At 52.1% G+C, this 21,833-nt stretch overlaps 1 protein-coding gene across 1 annotated transcript in view; it reads left to right on the forward strand.

The window, feature by feature from the left end:
* The window catches only part of LOC308650813 (BOS complex subunit NOMO3), a 44,194-nt gene that overhangs the window by 2,690 nt on the left and 19,671 nt on the right, over window positions 1-21,833 (forward strand). Inside the window, exons 2-14 of the mRNA XM_081297165.1 lie at window positions 569-658; window positions 2,785-2,830; window positions 4,421-4,521; window positions 5,213-5,319; window positions 7,179-7,251; window positions 9,506-9,658; window positions 10,167-10,304; window positions 11,272-11,361; window positions 13,783-13,888; window positions 14,022-14,172; window positions 18,193-18,367; window positions 19,246-19,387; window positions 20,386-20,517. Coding sequence (XP_081153291.1) covers window positions 569-658; window positions 2,785-2,830; window positions 4,421-4,521; window positions 5,213-5,319; window positions 7,179-7,251; window positions 9,506-9,658; window positions 10,167-10,304; window positions 11,272-11,361; window positions 13,783-13,888; window positions 14,022-14,172; window positions 18,193-18,367; window positions 19,246-19,387; window positions 20,386-20,517 — 1,504 coding nt within the window. The remainder of the gene's footprint in view (window positions 1-568; window positions 659-2,784; window positions 2,831-4,420; window positions 4,522-5,212; window positions 5,320-7,178; window positions 7,252-9,505; window positions 9,659-10,166; window positions 10,305-11,271; window positions 11,362-13,782; window positions 13,889-14,021; window positions 14,173-18,192; window positions 18,368-19,245; window positions 19,388-20,385; window positions 20,518-21,833) is intronic.

The raw sequence follows: 21,833 nt of genomic DNA on the forward strand, positions 1-21,833 counted from the left end.
CTGCTTGTGCCTCTTATTGGGTGAATAGTTTGTGCCTGCTAATATTGAAGACACAAAGTTTTAGAGTCCTTGAGGAGAGGACATAATAGTAAATGTCTTTGTTCTGTTTTTGTTTTGAGAATGAAAGAGAATTAAGCTTATAGGTGAATGCCCCTTTAGTTTATAGAGTCATTTGGACCTAATGATGCTGATCCCCAGACCTAGTGGAGGAAATGAGGTGGGGCTCAGGGATCTGTGTTTTAACAAGCAGATTGGTTTCACTAACAGAGAATTTGATTTAGACCCAGAAACTTACATGAATAAAATAGAGACAGCCATTTAAGTCAACGGAAAGGCATTGAAAAGCAAGACTTTGGGGTGGTTTTAGATAGTCTCTAACCTGAGAACCATCAGATCCCACGCCTGGGGTGGCTTCATCTTATTTTCTTGTCCCCAAGGCCTGGTGTTCATCGCTGGCGTGTAGTGGGTCTGCAACGAGCGCATGCTTATTGCCTGATACGTTCAGGCATGATGTGGGTGATTCTCAGAGGCGATATCATGACTTGCATTTCCTTTCCCCTCTTTCCAGATAAAGTTGTACACCAAGCACGGGACTTTGAAATACCAGACAGACTGTGCCCCTAACAACGGCTACTTCATGATCCCCTTGTATGATAAGGTGAGGGGGGTGCCGGCCTGCCTGCTTGTCTTTTATGATGGGAAGTAATTAGTGTGGCCTTTGGGCTGCGCCAAACAGGAAAGTGGCCTTTCCCACACGAGTAGATGCTCCCTGACTTTGTAAATGATTAGAGGAACATGGCAGTGCTAGTCCAATTCCAAGGGAGGTAACTTATTTATTCTTTTATGTTTATATTTATTAGTGCAGTGTAATTGTACATAATAGTGGGGTTCATCCTGACGTATTCATAAGTGCACATAACATAGTTGGTCCAGTACTCCCCTTTCCCTCCCCTCTTCCCTTCCTGTGGTCCTCTTTCTCTGCTGGTCTTCCTTCTCTTTATTTATTTATCTTAAATTGGTGCATCATCGTTCTCTATGAAGTTGGGACGCCCTGTGATGCATCTGTACCTGTGCTCAGCATAGCTGCTCAGCTCATTCCCATGAGGGAGATGACTTCTCAGCTGGTCTGATGGCACCTGAGGTCTCCAGGCTCCATGTTCATGTGACTGGAGACCTGGTTACAGCCCTGGAGGGGGCTCTGGTTACTCAGAGAGCAGAGGCTGGGGATGAAACTAACCCTAGCGCAGTGCTGCCCAGGACAGCCGGGACGCCCAGAGTGCCAGTGTGGGAAACTGACTTAATAAAACCCTTAAAGTACTGTTTAAAAAAGATTCCAGAAGTTCCATGCATTTTCATGGGCTTTGTGAAAAAAAAATCAAGATCTTTTGAGCTGTATGAAGTAAATTTGTACCCTTTGCCCCCTAATTCTGTCACCTCCCCTGTATAGCAGTGACCTTTGACAAAGGTTCTTGTGTGCCTCCTAACAGAGTGCGCTCTCTGCTTACAGTTGGAAGATACACATGCCATGTGCATGTACATGTGCACCTAGATGTGCCTTTGCACACTTCTTACACAGCCCCAGCCTCCTCCACGTACTTGGAGATATAAATTCACAGGATGTTGTAAAAATAGTCAGCATTCATAGTTTTTTTTTGTTTGTTTATTTGCTTAAGTACCAAGAATTGAAGTCCTGGGTACTCTACCACAGAACTACATCCCCAAGTCGTCTTATTTCTTTTAAAAAAATTTTTTTTTATTAAAGAGAGAGTGAGAGAGGAGAGGGGGAGAGAGAGAGAGAGAGAGAGAGAGAGAGAGAGAGAGAGAGAATTTTTAATATTTATTTTTTAGTTCTCGGCGGACACAACATCTTTGTTGGTATGTGGTGCTGAGGATCGAACCCGGGCCGCACGCATGCCAGGCGAGCGCGCTACCGCTTGAGCCACATCCCCAGCCCGTCTTATTTCTTATTTTGAGACAGTTTCACTAAGTTGCTGAGGCTGGCCTTGAACTTGTAATCCTCCTTCCTCAGCTTCCTGAGTTGTGGGATCACAGGTGTGTGCCACTACACCCAGCTGTATATATACTTTTAATTTTGCCTTTTTTAATACAGATGGAATTGCACAGTTGGAGTTATTTGGCCATTTGTAATGGGAAGCTTTGTCGTGGGGAGGTGGTTCCCCCCACCTGCTTGAGCAGCAGCATGCATGTGGGCCTGTATCAAATGCCAGGCAGCCCCGCACTGTAATCTACTTAACCACGCTCAGTGGATGGGCACGCAGTCTTGTCCCAATTTAAAATTATTAGCAACACAGTAATCAGTAGTCTTGAATTTACATCTATGCACAACGTATGAGTTGATTTCTAGAGGTGAATTAGCAGGGTCTTGAAATCTGTTTTTTTTTTTTTCTTAACTATTAATGTCAATCTTCAGGGTTGATAGGTAAAATCTAGTGTTAAATAGTGATTTTAGTTCCCAAGGATGTGAGCAAACCTTGTAGCCCTAGGCATGCGAGGAGTTAGTGGAAGACTTGGTTAATATTTGGTATAAAAAGACACGGGAGGTGCAATGTATGGTTTTTAGGATTCACAAATGGGCTCAATGGGACAGCTTCTGATCGCCTCAGTTTGCAGCCTCTGAAAGGAACCTAAGACTCATTCAGAAGAACACTGCTTATGCTCTGGATTCCTCTTCAGATGCACTAGTTTTAGATTGAACGATTGCACTAGATTACATTACACCAGTGTCATCAATTCTCGTTTCTTTAAATTTCATTTTTTCTGTAGGGGGATTTCATTCTGAAGATCGAGCCTCCCCTAGGGTGGAGTTTTGGTAAGTTAGCCGAATAACCAAACGTATCTCATCAAGGCCCCATTATGTGCAGACATTGGTTGGGATTGGCACAGTCAGTGCCTGTTGAAGAGTTAAGCATCCGCTTCTCTCGTGGAAGAGGGCTTTTGTGTTGTCCCCTTTCCCTTTTCCTGTTACTTTAGTTTGGGTTTATCTTCCATCTATCCTATGGCTGCCTTCACCTTTCTCAAGTCAGGCATCTTCTCGTGGACTGTTCCTCTTTTTGGAAACGGGGCCTTCACGGTTTCACCCCACGTGGTGTTGGAACAATATAGAAACCAAGAGTGGGGCTCGGTTCTTGTCCCAGTGCGCTTTCTTTTTCAGCACCTTAGTTTTTTTTTTTAGTTAATTGAACTGTTTAGCCATTTACGTTTGACACTAAAGTCCAGATCTGTCTGTCTCTCGCTGTTCTGGGGATGGAACCCGGCCTGGCTTGTGCTGAGCTCCACCACTGAGCGCCAAACAGATCTGCTTCTCTTAACAGGGGCCAAGATCGGCCCCTTGGGCCTCACCAGCTAGGTGACAGCCTTGGCGAGTCACTTCCCTTCTAGCCTCCGCCTCTCCTGTGGAGTCACAGTGGTCGCAGTCCGGCCTCACGGGGGGCCTGGGCTAAGGGTTTAGAGAGGCTGGCAGGCAGCCAGCAAGAGCAGCCCGTCCCCACATGCACGCGGGCTCCAGACCCTCCTGCCATGTCTGTCTGTGTGGAGGAGTCTTTATTTTACCTGAAAACCTCATGGTTTTCTATTTTTTTCTCTACTTATTACTCTACACTCTTCGGAAAATTTCAAAAACTCTTCATTAGACCCTGTTGTAACGAACTCTTCACTTTCTTCCCCCAAATTGAATGAATCACCAGTATTGAAAACTCGGGAGGTCACTGTAACATCCGTGTTCTCCGTGTTCCTGGGGTGTCTGGGGGGCTGGGGGCCTGGTGACCTGGGCCACACGGTGGCAGCTGGCTGCCCGCTGTCACTCTGTGGCCTTCACAGGGCAGTTGGCTCACTTCCTTTCCACGTGGCTTCTGGGCCCTGGGCTCATGGTCCCGGGCTAGCTTGGCTGGACTCATGGGCTCGTTGGGACAGGTCTGCAGCCTGCTTTGGGAGATGGGAGCTCTGCCACTCACAAACTCTGTGACCGTGGAGATCCTTTAATGATTCTGTGCCTCAGTTTACCCCTCAGGAATGACCCCACTCCTGAGGTAGTTGCGGGGGTAGTGCCCTTGGCTCGGTGCCTGACCACGGCTAACAATGTGAATAAAACTGGGGGTCACAGTTTTCAGTGGGGCCCCAGGATGCCCCTGGGCTGGAAGACTCTTTCTGGGTTCTTTATTCTCTGAACCCTGGTTCCTCTGGGGCAGGAAGGCAGGTGCTGGGGACAGGGGTGGGAAGTTGGCTTTTCCTTGCTAAATTTCTTGCCCCCTTGGGTTTTGAATCAAGGAGTGTAGTAAGTGTTCGTAATGCGTGGAGCAGCCTGGCCATGCTGGTGCCTTTCTTAGTCCCACGGTGTCCCAGCACTCACCTTGCCCGTGTGTCTTTGCCCTCCTTCTTCTCCCCTCCCTGATCCCTTCCTCAGAGCCGACCAACGTGGAGCTGTACGTGGATGGCGTCAGCGACATCTGTACCAAGGGCGGAGACATCAACTTCGTGTTCACGGGCTTCTCTGTGAATGGAAAGGTTGAGTGGGCTGTTTCCACCCAGGGCTGGGGGGTGGAGCTCTGCCTCTGTTGTGTGTGGAGCAGGGAGAGTCGAGGAGGCAGGTTAGGCTGCTGGCCATGACGCCCCCACCTAGGACATGTGCCCACGGTCCTTCATGGGGCGTGGAGTTGAAGGGCACCTTCCTCTGCCCCCCTGCCCGGGTGCTCGGGCCTCCTGGCGCAGGGGTGCACCTGCTTCCACCCCTTTGGAGCAGTCTCTGGTGGAAGCTGAGCTCTGGAGGTGTTTGCACAGTGGTGTGAATCTGACTGCGTTCCCCTCCTTGGCGAGGTTGCCCCTGCTGCCCAGCTGGCGCACGGTGGAGATGTACAGGCTCCCGGCTGACTTCATGACAGGCTCGTTTCTCCCTCAGCCCCACTTTATGTATGGGCTTCTTAGTGAAGTGGGACCGTGGGTATTTTTTGCCATCCAGTGGTTTATAAAATAATGGTGCATCTTTAGTGGTGGTTCAGTGAAACAGGGTCATTTTATTGTCACTATTGGCTCCCCCACCTCACCCTCAGAGAGAGGGTATTCATAGTTAATGTCATCTTTTCAAAGGGGTCCTTGACACAGAGAAGGTTCTAGTTCAACTTGGGGGGCAGGAGTGGGTGCCAGTGACTTGTGGAGAGAGCTTTGTTGCCCAGCGGTTCTAACCTCCTTCTGCACACAGGTCCTCAGCAAAGGGCAGCCCCTGGGTCCTGCAGGAGTTCAGGTGTCTCTGAGAAACACTGGAACAGAAGCAAAGATCCAGTCCACGGTCACGCAGCCTGGAGGAAAGTGAGTGGCTGTCTTACCTGTCCATGTAGCTGGAGCCGGGCTGTGATGGGGGCTGGGGGGACCTTTGCATTCAGGAGACTTGGGTACAGATCTTGATTCAGCCTCCTAACTTCTGGCAAGTTCATGCCCTTTGGAGCCCAAGTTCCTTGTCTGTGAGATGGAAGTCATTTGTCCTGTTGCATCTGATTAAATATCACGTAGCACCCACAGAGCACCTGCTATAAGCCGGGCACTTAGTAGGCCTTCAGGTAACAGCTGGGGCTGGTCCTCAAGTCTGGTGGCCCAGGTTTGCATCCTGGCTCCTCCGTTGCTAGCTGTTTGATCTGGGACAAGTCACTTAACCCCTCTGTGCCTTGGTTTCCTTAATTGTAAATGAAAGAAATTGTGAAACCTGCCTCCCACGGTTGTTGGGAAGAGTGAATTAATATTGTTTCAGACTGGCCGGCCTGGATTATGTGCTTAGTAAATGTTTGCTCAATATAGGTTAGTGTGATTATGATTTAAAAACATTATTTTATCACATCAAAACCATTTTGTAGTGGGAACTGTTGATTACCTAATTAACCTTGCCGAGTGAAATTTGAAGCATTTACTTAATGGATCTATATAGTTGCAAATGTTAATAGATGTGCCAAGATTAATAGTTCAGACTGATAATTTTAGAAGCATTCAAATCATTACTAGCTACTTCAATACACAAGACGGACTGAATGGCAAAATCAAAGATTATAATGGGTTTGCCAGTAAGTTATCCAATTTTGGAATTATTTTTCATTTTGAAATAAGCTTTCCTCTTCTTGATTGGTGCCTCTTTAGTCCTGGTCTGAGGTGGAATGTGGAGCTGTGCCTTGTGTCCTAGGCTGCTACAGGTTGAGTGTCCCTTCTCCAAAGTGCTGGGACCAGAACTGTTCCAGGTTGCAGAACTTTTCAGATTTGGGAATATTGCATACACATTATGCGATATCTTGGGGAGGGGGCCCAGGTCTCAGCCTGAAATTCATTTATGTTTCCTACACCCCTTATGAAGGTGATCTTACATTTCTAAACAACACGGAACGTGAAACAAAGTGTCGAATGTGGGACTTTTGACTTGGCATCAGGTTGGCACTCAAAGCCTTTCGGATGTTGGAGCATTTGGGTTGGTTTCCCGGTTAGGGATGACCTCACACAACAAGTGAGTCTCGAGAGTCCCTTTCATCTGCACCAGCTGAAGAGTGATGGTAGCGGGCGGCCCTGGGACGCTGTTCCCTGGAATCAGCCCTCTGATCTCCTTGGGACCTGAAGGGTGAAGTGCGTCAGAGTCCCAGCTCAGCTGGCTGTGACCTCAGTTGCAGGAGCCAGCGGAGTCACCCTCCCTGGCTAGGGTTCCATCGTGGTTGCTTTGCACAAGAGCCCATGATGCTTGTGTTCGTTTCACGCAGCAGATCTGAGCTCAGCTGTGCAGGATGCCAAGCCTGTCACGGTTGGCCACAGTGTTAGTGGGGTCCTGCCGGTGTCCCTCCCCAGACTGGCATCCTCGCTCCCACTCCTCTTCCTGCTTCCTTGCCTTCGCTTCCCTCCCCTTCTCTCTGCCCAGCTGAGTGTCCTGCGGCTGGTCCCTGCTGTCCGACAGTGACAGTTTGGTGGCAGGAGTCCTGGAGTTCAGAGAAACAGAAGCCCTCGTCCTTCCTGTCGGCACATGGGACAGCCTTGCTTTGCTCCGTGGGCCTCGCCAGCGCCCTTTGTGGATTTGCAGAGAGACCAATTGACTCCACTCGCTTGACTAGCCAGAGGGATTTTGGGATAAGGCGAGCACTAGTCAGATAATGAGAAGTCCTCGGCTTGTTTGGAGAAAGCTAAGTGTGTCTTGTGTTCCCTAGGTTTGCATTTTTTAAAGTTCTTCCTGGAGATTATGAAATCCTTGCAACTCATCCCACCTGGCCATTGAAAGAGGTGAGCGTTTCGGCTTGTGATAGCTGTGCCAATAACGTGCTAGTCTGCAGATGCCTTCAGTTTAGGATGAGAAATGAATTGATGGGTTTTCCATATGTTGATGTAGAAGTAGCGGTGCTGAGGGAGGAGGTGTTGACAAGGGAGGAGGTGCTGACGAGGTGAAACTCCGCTGCCACAGCGGGTGTCGCTGGTTTTGGTTGTCGGTGACAGGGTTGCTCTCTTATTAACTGATGCTATTTTAAGCTAAAGCAACACCAGAAATGCCTGATGATATAGATTTTTTGTTCTTTTTCAACCTGAGACAGATATTTATGAATATACTGAACAATTTAGAAACTGTTATGCACATGCCCAGGGAGAATGTATAAAATATTTGTTGTCTCCTGGTGTGGTAGCACACTCAAATAATCCTAGCAGTTTGGGAGGCTGGGGCAGGAGGATCACAAGTTCAAGGCCAGCCTCAGCAACTTAATGAGACCCCATCTCAAAAAATAAAAAGGGCTGGGGATGTGGCTCACTGGTAGAGCACCCCTGGGTTCAATTCCCAGTGCCCAACAACAACAACAACAACAAAGAATGCTTATTGCAGTTTGTTTATCATAGCAAAATGGGGTAAGGAACGCCAATGCCATTAAGAGTGGACTGTGGGTCCCCCACAGGGGGACGTGCTGGGCATCAGTAATGAGGGCCCCAGAGCTGTGTGCAGAGAGCAAAGGATGTGAGGTCACAGGCCCTCGTGATGATGCCAGTGCAGACCAGGTGTATGAAGAGCAAGGGTGCAGTTGTGCTGGGCACCAGCAGCGCAGCATCCGGTGACCCTGGTGGTGTAGAGGAGGGAGGAAGCGGGAGGGGATGTGGGGTCTTGAGCTGTGTTCTTATTTCTTTACCTGGCACGAGGACATGCAGGTGTCCTCCTGAGGGTTTGTTTTTTTTTTTTTTTTTTTTTTTTGTCTTCTCTTTGGCTGAAGTAGTTTTCACCAAAGACCTATGTCCTGTTATGACTTTTGGGTTTCAGGATTTTTTTTCCCTTCTTGAAGCAACATTTAAAAATGTTTTATTTAAGCCAGGGGCAGTAATTAAAACTCCTGTAACCAGTAACTTAGGAGGTTGGGGCAGGAGAATGTTACGTTCAAGGCTGATCTTGGCAATTTATCAAGAGCTGTGTCTCGAAATTAAAACTAAACATAAAAATTATGAGCTGGGATATAGCTAAGTGCTTAAGCCCCCCGAGTTCTGTCCCCAGTACCACCACACACACACACACACACACACACACACACACACACAGGCTTATTAAAACTCAAGCCCTACACACTATACATAGGATGTAGAATACATTTTCAGGTTTATGTGGCTTATTAGGTGAGTCTGTGAGTATAAAATTTGATGGTAAAGCAAAGCCTATGTTTAGAAGTCAGGATCCTGTTGGCCTATTGTGGGTGGGAGTCAGGGCTAGGAAGTGGGCGAGGGGCTTCTGGGGCGTTACTTCTGCCCTCTGGGTGCTGGTCATCGGTGGTGCATTCAGTTTATGCCAGTCACCACCCATGTGCTCAGAATATGGGACACCTTTCTCTGTTGTAAATTGTACGTTAATAAGAAAGTTGAAGAAGTATGCATTTCACTAAACATGGAAAAGTACAACGTGCTCATTTAAAAGTTGGAACCTTGATGACTGTTGGGACTGGGAGCAGCGGGGGGTTTTGGAGGGTGGAGAGTGTGGAGAAGGGAGGGACCTCCACAGACAGACTGAGTGGCCTTGCCACGTTTCATTTCCTTTGGCCTCACTTTGGGCGCCGACCAGGGCTTGCAGTCACGCAGTGCAGTCAGCCCCCAGGTCCGTGGCTTCTGCACCTGGGTTCAGCCCGTTCATTCAGGTCCACTGGTTGTGGGCTGAAGATGTATAGGAAAAAAATTGGCCGCATGGGCCTTCTTTCCTGTCATTGTTCCTTAAGCAGTGGAACACCTATTCACAAGGCGTTGTGTTAAGGGTTATGAATGCTCGAGGGATGATTCAAGGTTCTGGGAGGGTGTGTAGGTTCTGTGCAGGTACTCTGCCCTCTTGCATGAAGGACTTAGCACCTGCGGGTTAGGGTGTCTGGGGTGGGGGTACTGGAGCCAGCCCCAGGGATGCTGGGGACAACTGTCGATGCAGCTTTATGCATTGCTTTTTCCAGTGGATGTTTTCGTGTGTCCTCAGTGTTAGGCACTTTGCAAGTGCTCATGTTTGGGGAGTTCACACCTCTTCCCTTGGTAGGCGAGCACCACGGTGCGTGTGACCAACTCCAACGCCAATGCCGCAGGCCCGCTCATTGTTGCCGGCTATAATGTATCTGGCTCTGTTCGGAGTGACGGGGAGCCCATGAAAGGGGTGAAGTTTCTTCTCTTTTCTTCCTTCGTCACCAAAGAGGTAAGCACAGGAAAGCAAAGAACAAGAGCTGGTGTGCGTGTGGCGGGCGGGGACTCGGCAGCTGGGGTCTGCTGGTGGAGATGCTGCTTCAGGTTATTTGAGAACAGTTTCACAAGAAATTGGCTGTGTGCACCGGGAGGTGTGGAGTTCAGTGGAAAATGCACAGGCTTTGACATCAGACGGACCTGGGTTTGCTAACGCCTCTTAGCAGCCATGGGACCTTGGGCTGTCGCCTGGCCTTGCTGAGACTTTCCTTATCTGGAGGGCAGAGACCCATTTTTGGGAAGGACAGCTATGTCCCTTTCCCAAGAACACCATGGCAACTTTCATCTTGTGACTTTGAGTGTGGGATTTTGTTTCTTTTATCTATATGAATGTGCCCTAGATTTCAGGAGAAAAAAATACATATATGTAGAGATGAAACTTATGCAGTTGTCCTCTCCCTGGTGTGGCTCCTGGGTGTGACTGGAGCAAGTAAACAGTAAAAGAAGTCTCTCCCCTGGCACAGGACGTCCTGGGCTGCAACGTCTCCCCAGTGCCCGGGTTCCAGCCCCAGGACGAGAGCCTGGTGTACTTGTGCCACACGGTCTCCAAGGAAGACGGCTCCTTCTCCTTCTACTCCTTGCCGAGTGGGGGCTACACTGTGGTGAGTGGGGCGGCTTTCTGCTCTGTTTTGTCGGGGAGGCCAACAGTTCCATGAGAACTGGTGCCCCACAGGTGCTGTTCGCAGTGCAGGTCACACATTCCTAGCCCGAAACTCCAAAGTCTGAAGTACTCTAAAATCCAAAACTTTTTTTGGGTCGGAGGGTGGGTACCAGGGATTGAACTCAGGAACACTCGGCCACTTAGCCACATCCCAGCCCTATTTTGTATTTTATTTAGAGATGGGGTCTCACTGAGTTGCTTAGGACCTCACTGAGTTGCTGAGGCTGGCTTTGAACTCTCCATCTTACTATCTCAGCCTCCCAAGCTGCTAGGATTATAGGCATGTGCCACCACGCCTGGCCCCAAAATCCACAACTTTTTTAAAAAATATTTTTTAGTTGTAGTGGACACAATACCTTTTTTTTACTTATCTATTTATACGCGGTGCTGAGGATCGAACCCAGGGCCTCACACGTGCTAGGCGAGCACTCTATCGCTGAGCCACGACCTCAGCCCCCCAAAACCCACAACTTTTTGAGCACTGACTTGATGCTACAAGTGGAAAATTCTACACCCCAAAGCTTTGTTGCATGCACAAAATTATTAAAAAGTATTATATATAAGTTGCCTCATATGTTTTTTATGTGGTGTAGGTGAAACATAAAGGTAAAGGCATTTCTTGTGTAGACTTGGGTCCCACCCTCAATTTATCTTGTTATGTACGTGCAAATATTACAGCATCCGAAAAATTCTGCAGGGTGAAACAGGCATTTTGGATGAGGGAGCCTCAAGCTGTGCTCATGGTGGGACACGGGCCCCTCAGTGGCAGCTGCAGTAGAGAAACAGGGCTGCCTCTTAAATACAGCAACAGTACAGTTAAGGATCTTGGCTTGTCTTGCCCCTGGTCATTTGTGGGCCGCTGGATCGGTGGCTGGTATTGACGGTGGATTGTGTGACTCTTCCTGCAGGTCCCCTTCTATAGAGGGGAGAGGATCACCTTTGACGTCGCACCTTCCAGGCTGGACTTCACAGTGGAGCACGATAGCCTGAAGATTGAGGTGAGACCTCCCCGTGCTCCGGGAGACAGGGGCTGGAGTTCCCATCCCTGGGCACAGGTGTTGCAAATATGTTTAAAAAATCAATAGTTTACCCAGAGGATCACTGGAAAGCATGGAATCTTGGGCCGCAGTCTGGGGTGCCCTTTTCCCTCCCTGTCTTGCATGAGGTCTTGGTCCTCGAGGATCGAACTCCTCACTAGAGCTGCTTCACTCAGGGAAATTTCTTGAATGCCAGTGCTGGGACTATGGCAGTGACCAAAACAGGCCAAAAATTCCTGACCCATGGAACTCCCATTTGGATGATGGAAAGAGTCAGTTCAGGTGTAGATGAGAAAGTTAGAAAATGGACCAGAGGGTGACACATGAATATAAAGCAAGAATATGGTGGGACAGTGCAGGGTGGACATGAGGGTGCACTGTATGTAGGATGTTCTCAGAAGTTTCTTACGGTGAAGGTGACACTTGGGCATCAACTTGAAGGGGACAAATGTGAGAACTGCACTTTTATCTGAGGGGAGACTGTTGAAGGCTGAGGGAACAAGTGCAAAGGTCCTGAGGCAAGAACATGCCTGAGGACTTGGGGCACCTGAGGAGGCCCATGTGGCTGCAGGGGTAGTGAAGGCCGAGGAAGAGAAGAGGGGTCAGATTGTGCAGGTCCTGGGGGCCCATGTGGCCTGTTACTTCAGGAGCACCTGAGGGTTCAGAACAGAGGATGTGCAATTTCCTGGCTGCTATGTTGGGAAAGGTCCGCTGGACGCAGGTGGAAACTGGGCTCCTCCGGGGGCAGTGCAGTGGCTGGGTGCGACGAGCAGAGCTTAGGCCCTGGTGGTGGCCGTAGACCGTGCGCTAGGTGGCCCAGTCAGCTCCCTGCGGCCCTAAAGTAGACGGTGATTGTGGTTTTCATCGTATTTATGTTGTCTTTAATTACAGAAATGGAAAATAGTTACTGTGGAAAATTTGCTAGATAGAGCAAATCCCCAAAGCTGGTAGTAGTCTTTCCTAATGGACCACCCAGGGCTAAAGTTATTGAAAAGATGATGTTTTGGGGCTGGGGATGTGGCTCAAGCGGTAGCGCGCTCACCTGGCATGCATGCGGCCTGGGTTCGATCCTTAGCACCACATACCAACAAAGATGTTGTGTCCGCCGAGAACTAAAAATAAATATTAAAAATTCTCAAAAAAAAAAAAAAAAAAAAAGAAAAAGAAAAGATGATGTTGTAGCCGTTTTCTCCTACTGTTACGTCTGGAAGTGCTGCGTGCAAGGGCTCGGCTTGCGGAGCTCCCTCTGGGGTCACATGCACCTGGGAGCTGCCTCTGCTGTTTAAGATTCAGTGACGCTTCTCTTCTGCTGGCTGCTGGGGGAGGCGGGTGGGGAACCTCCGCTCGCTTCAGAGGGCTTGCGGGGAGGGATGGGCAGGTGGGGGCACATTCCCAGATGGCGCTCAAATGCAGTCTAGGCAGTGGGTGCCATTTCAAGGAGGCCTGCAGGTTCTGCGTGCTCAGCCCATTCGTGTCTTGCTCCTTGCTGTCTTCCTGACGTTGCTTTAGTGCCCGGCACACAGTAGGTGCCAATAAGTAGAACATCTGTTGGGTGTGGGTAGAAGTCAGTGGGTGGGCAGGCAGATGGGGGGACTGCGTGGTTTTGGAAGGGTCGAGAAGGGCTGTGCGCATGGAAAGGAAGGTGCCTGTCAAACACTGCCCGTGTGCGTGTGTGGGTGGGCTCGTTCACTCAGGGGTCATTTTTTGGTGCCTACTGTGAACCAGGGGACCAAGACAGGTAAGGTCCCTGTCCTCAGGGAGCTCATAGTCTCGTGGGCAGGAGGCAAGCTCTGAGAAGTCGAGCCAGGGTGTCTCAGGTATTGCTAAGCCTGATGACAGTGAGTCGGGTCAGTAGTGGTGAAGCTGAGGAGCCAAGATCAGGGTGGCTGGGCTTCGTGGCTCCAGAGTGTGCCCAGGGGTGTTCACAGCGGGCCAAGCGCAGACGCGGTCGGACAGGGCACGGGGTCCCGAGTGGTGAGTGTGCCCGGGGCTGGCAGGTGGCTCAGGCTTGCGCACCAGCTGTGGGGAGTCAGGAGGGGCTCTGGGACCTTGCAGAGGAGAGCTACAGCACAGGTTGATGCTGGAGGGCTGTGTGTGTGGGGGCTCCAGGGTGATGCTGGGATCTGCTCCTGGGAGCCTGGAGGAAGGGAAGGGGGATTGGGAAGGGGGAGGCAGTGAGTGGCCTCTAAATTGGAAAGTGGATCTGTGGGTCTTTTCATTCAACTGTTGGACACCCATCAACGTGGACATCAGTGTGCCAGGGAGCCTGGCCAGAAGGCGCTGGGAGAGGCCTCGGGAGCGGTGGGCGGTGGGCGGGGGCCGGGCAGGGCGCGGCTTTGTGGCCCAGGTTCCTGAGCACCATCCTGCGTTCTTCTTTTCCAGCCCACGTTCCACGTCATGGGATTCTCCGTCACCGGGAGGGTCCTAAATGGACCCGAAGGGGAAGGTGTCCCAGATGCAGTGGTCACTCTGAATAACCAGATCAAAGGTGAGCAGCCGCGTGGCCCTGGGCCCGTGTGACGGGAGAGAGGGAAGGAGCCAGCCCTGAGGCCTGCGTGACGGTGAGGTGGCTCTGTCCCAGCTCCCGGGGTGTGTGTGCTGATGGTGTTCCTGCTTCACAGTCAGGACGAAGGCCGACGGCTCCTTCCGCCTGGAGAACATCACGACGGGCACCTACACCATCCACGCCCACAAGGAGCACCTCTACTTCCAGACTCTCACCATTAAGATCGCCCCCAACACGCCGCAGCTGGCTGACATCGTTGCCACCAGGTGAGCTGCTCTCAGTGGCTGGCGGGGACCCCTTGGGCCCACTGTGTGTTCGTGCCAGGGGTCCTCAGAGTTCCAGGGGTCTGTCAGAGTAGGACGCGTCCTCCATGTCTGCCTGCACACCTGTCCTGTGGGGGCCTTCTCGCCAAAGCCTTGAGGAGTTTGGAGGGTGGCCTAGTTGGTGGCTGAGGGGTTTGTTGGGAGGTGTCCTGGGTCGCTACATGGTTCTTCCCTCTGCGTAGGGAGTGATCCTGTGTCCAGGGGGATCTGCTGTGCTTGGATTCGTGTCTTTGATCATCTGAAGCAAGATGGTGTGGCACCAGGCCCCGGCCTTGCAGTCAGACCTGGGGTGCTTGTGACCCTGCATGGAGCCTGCAGGATGGGGAAGCGCCAGCCTTCTTTTGACAGGGAGGGGCTCTGGGTCTGTGGCTTAGAAGGAGAGGTGCAGGGGCTGATGGGACGGGGATGGCCTGAGCAGAGGCCTGCAGTCTCAAGGGGGCAGGTCCGGGCCGGAGCGCAAAGTACCGAGCAGGTGAAGGGAGGGGAGCAGGCTGGAGGGCAGATCTCAGGTCCGTCTACCCCAGCGGACGACAGGGGCTGACTCCTGGCTGAGGGCAGGAATGGTGTTGAGTCGAGGTAGCATTGTTTGATTTTTGCTTTCGGTAGGCATATCATTCTGTTTCACTGCCAATGACATAATGTCACAGACTGGGTGACCTGCACCACAGAACAGTGCGAGGTGGAGGGCCCTGGCCTGTGATGGCCCTGCTGGCCGAGTCCTGAGCCAGTGCAGGAGACAGGGTGCGGGAGGCCAGAACAGCTGACCAGGGAAGTCAGGGTGGGGAACATAGTCAGGGTCCCAGCATGAAAGGCGGGGGCTGTGGGTGCTGTGCTGTGCACAGGGAGAAGCCAGCGAGCCTTGAGGGTCCGGGTTGGCCACCTGGGTCTGGAGGACTGCTAGGTGGCGCTCCCTAGCTGATGCTGGGTTGATGGAAAACCCTGAGGGTCGGGCCACAGGCAGCAGCCAGAGCCTGAGCTTGATGAGAGCAGGAAGAGCCAGGACACAGTGGACCAGGGTGGCAGGTGCCTGGTGGGCAGGGAGCGGGAGTCAGGTAGGAGGAAGTGCCCGTCAGCAAGGCCAGGGAGCCCTAGAAATCAGGGTCACTGAGGGGGCCGCCGTGACCGTTTTCTACACAGGTAGAAGTCAAGGTCAGGGAGTCGATTTAGGGGTGATGGGGAGGTGAAGAAGCAGATCTCTGTCTGATAATACTCCCTGGGTTTAGGCCCCCCCAACCCCCCATGGACATTTCTAGCAGCCCCTCCGCTAGATACTAAGTATGTGACAAGGGACAAAGTTGTGTGAAGACGGGCTATTCGCTTCCCTGGGGTAGAAGGCTGAAGGCAGACCTGGGGTGATGGTCACTTGTGACAGGTGTCATATGGCAGGAGACCAGGTGCTCTGAGGAGCCCAGGAGGATGGGAGCCCCAGAAGGTTCTGGGTTCCTGAGAACTTAGGGGAGACTAAGGTCAGTACAGGGGGTTCCCAGGCCGGGAGAGCAGGGAAAGGCCAGCTGTGGGGTGGCTGGAGGCCGGGGGCGAGGCAGTGGACTGTGGGGACGGCTGGCCTCCCCGTGCAGGGGCCCTTGGAGGGGTGGCCCTGGTGGTTAGTTTTTCTTCTTGGCTGCGTGGAGAAGGGGCTGCAGAGAAGCCCAGGCCCAGGCAGGGGCTGTGGCAGAAGCTGTGGTGGTGGTGGGACCTGATGCCAGCAGGGGAGGGGCGGGGAGCCCAGACCTCTCAAGGAGATGGGGGAACATGTGTATGTGTCTTCTTCTTTGGAGCAGAGTATTTGGACAAAAGAAAGAAAAATCCCCTTTTTGACATCTGGGACGTGCATCGTTTTGTGGGGGTGGGAGGGAGGCACATTTGCCTTTGTAAGCGGTCGGCGCATCTTTGCTGGTGTTTGTTTTCTTTTCTTTTCTTTCATTTTTAAATTCATTCTTAGTTTATTGAAAAAACAAACTCTCTTGACTTCTGTCCAAGTGATCATAAGCATAGAGCTATCTCGTTATGTACCAAGATTCCAGCTTTTGCTTGTAAAGTTATTAAACCCTGTTAGTTTATGGGATAGATCAACCTTTAAGGCCTTGCACCAGCTTTTCAGTGTATTTTCCCAAATGCATTTGAGGTGTAGGGAACCAGGGCGTTTCTCTTTAATGGAGGGTATGAGCTAAATACAGATCCTATAGTTGCAATATTTATAATGTAGGGAGGCAGAGAGCATCACCTGGGACTAGACAAGGTGACGTTTCCTTTGGCAGGAAGATAAGACAGTTTCCAAGACCTGTAGGAATAGTCCCCTCCACATTCCCTTCCCGTTCCTTCATTCTGAGGGTGCTCTTGAGGGCAAGTGAGGACCAGTGTGCATTCCTTGGACTCCATCAGGGATTGGCAGATTTTTTTTCTGCAAACAACCAGAGAGTAAGCATTTCAGGTTTCCTGGACCATGTGGCCTGGACATGGAAGTGAGTGGGTGTGGCCGTGTTCCACCAACGCCTCACCTGTGGGCACTGACGCTGGCATTTCAAGCGATTTTTTTCTGTCATGAAATATTATCCTCCTTTTGATTTTAATTTTTTTGTCTTACAACCTCTGAAGAGTATGGACGCTGGTTTGTGGTCCATACAGAAATAGGCGCTGACCACCCCCTCCCCAGGCCAGGGCTCCACCCCTGCGGTGGGAAGCCAGCTGAGCGGCAGCCGTGCCTCCACTCACCCGGGCTCTCGCTGCCCTGTCCTCTGCCCTGCCTCCCACGGTCTTGCTTCTGAAGCAGCGTGGCTATTCCCGCAGTTAGTGTGCCCTGTGGTTGCCGCAGTCTGGCAGGGCACAAAATAACCGAGCCGCCAGGAGGCATTGTAGGTTCAAAACAGGAACTCCTTTATTGCCTGAACTCCTGCGAACGCCACCCGCCACCCACGTGGCCCTTCCAGGAACACCATCGGAAATCCCTCCTCCAGAACTTCCCCAACCAACAGGAACTCCCCAGGCATCCCCGCAAGAACTCCAAAGTAGCAGGCACCCAAGGCGGGCAGCAGGAGTCTAATATACAATTGAATACACAGCTTAACATAACCATCATCATCTCAATGGCTCACCTCTCTACCACTCCCTTCTGGCAAAAATGCCACGTCATTCCCATTCCCACTCTGTGGCTCTCAGCTTGTGGTTGTCGAGCCAGTCTTCTTTATTATCTTTCTGTCAAAAGGAACAACTGATTTTTCTCTAAAATGGTTGTTCAGGATTCGAACCTGCAGCCCTTGAGTGGAAGAGGCCTGGTGGGCTGTGCCGTGCCCTTCCTCATGCCCTTCCTTGCCCATCAGCTCAGAACTGAGGGCATCCTCCAGGGATGAAGGTCTTGGCCAGTCCTTATCAGGAGCGGATGTGCCTTCCAGGTGTCTGTTGAAGGGTGCTCTGGAGCCCTGAGGCTATAGTCCCAAATCCCAGGTGTCACCCTCTGTCAACAGGGCGTTTCAGTTGCCATCGGGCCTGCAGCTCCTGAGGGGTTCTGTGTCCGTCTGTGCAGTCTCTCCGCTTGCTTTCCTCCGTGCCTCATGTCTAGTCACAAGCAAGGCCTGCGCCTCACCCTGCCTGTTGCGTGGCCTGGCTCAGGCCCCGTGTTCCAGCAGCTCGCAGCTCTTGCTTCTATAAGCCTCAGTCCCAGCCCATTCCACTGTCCGTGATCCATTTAACTGAAGCATTTTTATTATCTGCAGATTTTCTGAAATTTTCCACTGCAGTGGGGGTTCTGCCAAATGTCACCCAGAACACACAGACGGCCATTGCGTGGTCTGCTCTTCCTTCTGCCAGTTGCTTGTTAAGGTGGAAACCACCTGGGCTGCGTTCTGTCTGTTTGCTCAGAGTAAACTGATCTCGCCACAAGGGCTGGAAGAGGGCTCGTTTTGGGGTTGTTGAGAGTCTCTTCTGCTGTGATTGAGTTCTCAAGCTGGATGAATGGTCTTCTTGCAGGTTCAGTGTCTGTGGGCAGATATCAATCATCCGCTTCCCTGATGCCAGCAAGCAGATGGGTAAATACAAAGTGGTCCTGTCATCTCAAGACAAGGACAAGTCTTTGGTCACCGTGGAGACGGATGCTCATGGATCATTTTGCTTCAAAGCAAAACCAGGGACTTACAAAGTCCAGGTATGAAGAGTTTTTGTTTTATTTGAAAATAAGAAAAACGTGATTTTCAAGAGTTATGAGCTAAAATGGGTTTGAGAAGGAGCATTTCAGGTCCTAACTTCTTATTTCTAAGTCTTCATCTGCCTGCGTGTCATGGTTGGGGGGCAGCAGCACAGCAGGCCTCTGTCTTCCCCAGTAATCACGCTGGTTGGGGGCTGGTGTCAGGCACCAGCCCCTGTGGAACACTGCGAGTTCAGGAGGACCTCAGAATGAGCAGAGCTTCCACGCGCCTGGCTTCTGGGACCTCAGGCTACACGCAGCTTCTCATTTCCTGCCGTGCCCTGAATTGAGGACAGCTGGACGGGAGCCATGTGATTGGTCCCCAGGCAGGCAGAGAAGTGGGGGAGCCCTGGCCTGTGGTCTCACCTCCATGGGGAAGGTCTGAGCATGGCTGGGCCTAGCGAGTGAGTGGCAGGACAGTCAGAGGGAGACCTTGTCCCTTGGCCACAGACTTTTGCAGGCATTGGGCAGGCTGAGTGACCTTGCAGGCCATGGGGCAGGAATCCCCCAAGACTGTTCGCCAGGGCAGAGCAGGTCCCTCTGGGAAGGGGCTGGAACAGGCTGGCGTCCAGCAGTCACTGGCAGAGGTCAGCCTTGGGCGCCCTCTGGGGAGTCACCTTTGTGCCTGCCCCGGGGCTACTGCAGGCTGGCTTTTACTCTGAGTGGAAATGTGTGCCCTTCACACAGATGGGTGTGTCGGCTTATAAAACTGGGCCCGGAAGTGACCGCTGACCTTCAAAATCTGCTTAGCCTGGGGCCCAGGTGGGTGTTCCAGGGCTCCAGAGGCCCAGGGGCCAAGAACCCAGGGCAGCCTAGGTACCAGTCCTGTCTTTCCATAGGTGGTGGTTCCCGAGGCGGAGACCAGGGCAGGGCTGATGTTGAAGCCCCACACGTTTCCTCTCACGGTGACCGACAGCCCTGTGATGGATGTGGCCTTTGTGCAGTTTCTGGCCTCCGTGTCTGGGAAGGTCTCTTGTCTGGGTAAGAGGTCAGGTGGCAGCAGGAGCAGGGGGTTTTGAAGAAGCCGGCAGGTGGGCGGGGCTGGGGCCGCCCTTCCTCTGGTGGTGTGGGAGGGGGCCCTGCCCTCTGAGCAGGTGTGGGACTGCGTCCTGCACTAGTTCTTTCTGAATCATTGCCAGGGGAGTCACCAGGAGCATTCCAGAATACTCTGCTTTGGCTCTGGAAGGAAATCCTAGGTTTCTTTTTCTCTCTTGACTAAGGGAGTGGGCAGGTTTCAACGCTGGCTCGTGTCCTCCCGGCTCTGAGACTGTTGGCTTCAGTGTTTTGTCTGTAAAATGGTCATACTGCTCCCTGGAGGTCTTCAAGGGGCTTGGATGTGATCCTGTCACATGGCAGTGTGACATAATGGTGACGAGCTGAGCCTCTGGCACCAGACTCCAGGGTTGGGCCCTGCTGTGTAACCTAGGGCACATTGCTTAGCCTCCCTCTGCCTCCGCGTCCCTCCCCCCGGGGTGTGGAGCTAGCCGCACACACCTCCCAGGCGCTGAGGGTCCATGTGTCAGCCTGGGCTGGCCTTGGGCACAGTACCCGGACGCGGGAGGCCAGTCCATCTTTCCTGCTGGTGACGTTGTGTGAAGGCTAGTTCCTGCTGGTATGGAAGGCACATCCTGTAGCTGTTCATCCCTCACCTCTGATTCTGGCTCCTGTTGGTGCTGCATGACGTCACCTGCATGCCATCTTGTCTCCATAGGTGCTCTATATAACGTCACATTCCTTCTTTCCTTCTCCCCTGGCTCAGACTGGAGCATGCAGAAATCCATGGGTCCTCTCGGCCCTCATGCCCTTGCCGTGTGCTGCTGACCCACAGCCCTGGGGGCTTCTTGCAATCAGTCGATGCGCAGAGCCCTGAGCCCTGCTGGTGCGCTCCGAGGAGCCTGCCGAGCAGGAGAGCGAGCAGGAGAGCGTGCTTCCTGTCCCTGACCGGCAGTCACGTGAGGCCTCCTGTCTTTCCTCTGCAGATACCTGTGGTGACCTGCTGGTGACCCTGCAGTCCCTGAGCCGCCAGGGTGAGAAGCGGAGCCTGCAGCTCTCCGGCAAGGTCAACTCCATGACTTTCACGTTTGACAACGTGCTCCCTGGAAAATATAAAAGTAACGCTTCCTGCCTTCGTAACTTTCCGAGTCCCGGTTCTCAAGCTGTGTCTCCGCTATGTTCTCTTGTTGTGAGCTCTTCCTTGCCCGGGACCTCGGCTGCAGGGTGTGGCATTAGGCATTGATGCTGAAGTCACGCTCTGTGACTAACTTGTACCTCACCAAAATAGCCCACCCACTGTGTGTTTTGGGGAGGGTGACCAACTCATGCCACTCGAGTTCTAGATGCCAGCAGTGAGTGGACATAGTTCGTCTCGTTATCTACCCTTATACCTTGGCAAATTGTCCCCCACCCACGTCTCAGGTATTTTAAGCCCCACTGAGACTCAGTTTCCTCATCTGTAGGATGGGCCCATTGCAGCCTTGGGGAACATAAGAGCAGTTGAAATAAAGCTGGCAAAGCCCCTTGCAGGGTGCCTGGTCTTCACCAGGTGCTGCCAGTGGTAGTCCCCCTCCTCCTGCCCTCTCAGGAAGCCAAATTGCCTGTACTTCTGCTTTTTCAAAGATCAGCTTGGAGCTATGGCTGTGAATAGCTTATAGAGTAGATTTCTTTTTCTGGGAATTATCTTTTCTGTCCCATTGGGGTTGGCAAACTGTGGTTCGAGTCTGCCTGCTGGCATTCATAAAAAAGTTTCCCTAGGACACAGCCACACCCATTTGTTCCCAAGCTGGCCGTGCCGCTCATGAGTTGTGGTGGTGGCTGGGTAGTCCAGACCTGCAGAGCTGACACTGAGATGGGTCCCACGTCGTGCACCTGGAAGCCCAGCCATGTGGGAGGCTGAGACAGGAGGATCCCTGGATCCTAGGAATTTGAGGCCAGCTTGGGCAAGAGTGAGACCCCTTCTCAAAAAAGTTGAAAAGATTTACAGAAGAAGTCTGCTGGTCCCTGAATGTCCTCCTTAAAGCCAGTCTCTGTGGCCCACTTGGAGTTCTTCAATGTGGTGTTACTGGCCACTGGTTTCAGTTTTTTCTCTGTTACTGGGATTGACTCCAGGGTGCTGAACCTCTGAGCAGCATCCCCAGCTCTTTTGTTATGTTTATTTAGGGACAGGTCTCACTGAGTAGCTTAGGGCCTCACTCAATTGCTGAAGCTGGCTTTGAACTCGAGATCCTCCCACCTCAGCCTCATGCCAAGCCCCTGGGGTTATAGGTGTGCACCACGGTACCCCGCTGGGTGTCAGTTTTACCTGAGCAGGAGCCTGTTCCGTGTGCTGCTGTCCGTGGGAGTGTTCCTGTGCACACGTGTGAAGCCTGTGCAGGCCCCTGTCCCCCAGGGGGTGCCTGGAGGGGCTCTGGCCCACGCTGTCCCCCGTGCT

This window comes from Spermophilus citellus, assembly GCF_964194105.1.
Source record: "Spermophilus citellus genome assembly, chromosome: 6".
In the NCBI taxonomy this organism is placed as follows: Eukaryota; Metazoa; Chordata; class Mammalia; order Rodentia; family Sciuridae; genus Spermophilus; species Spermophilus citellus.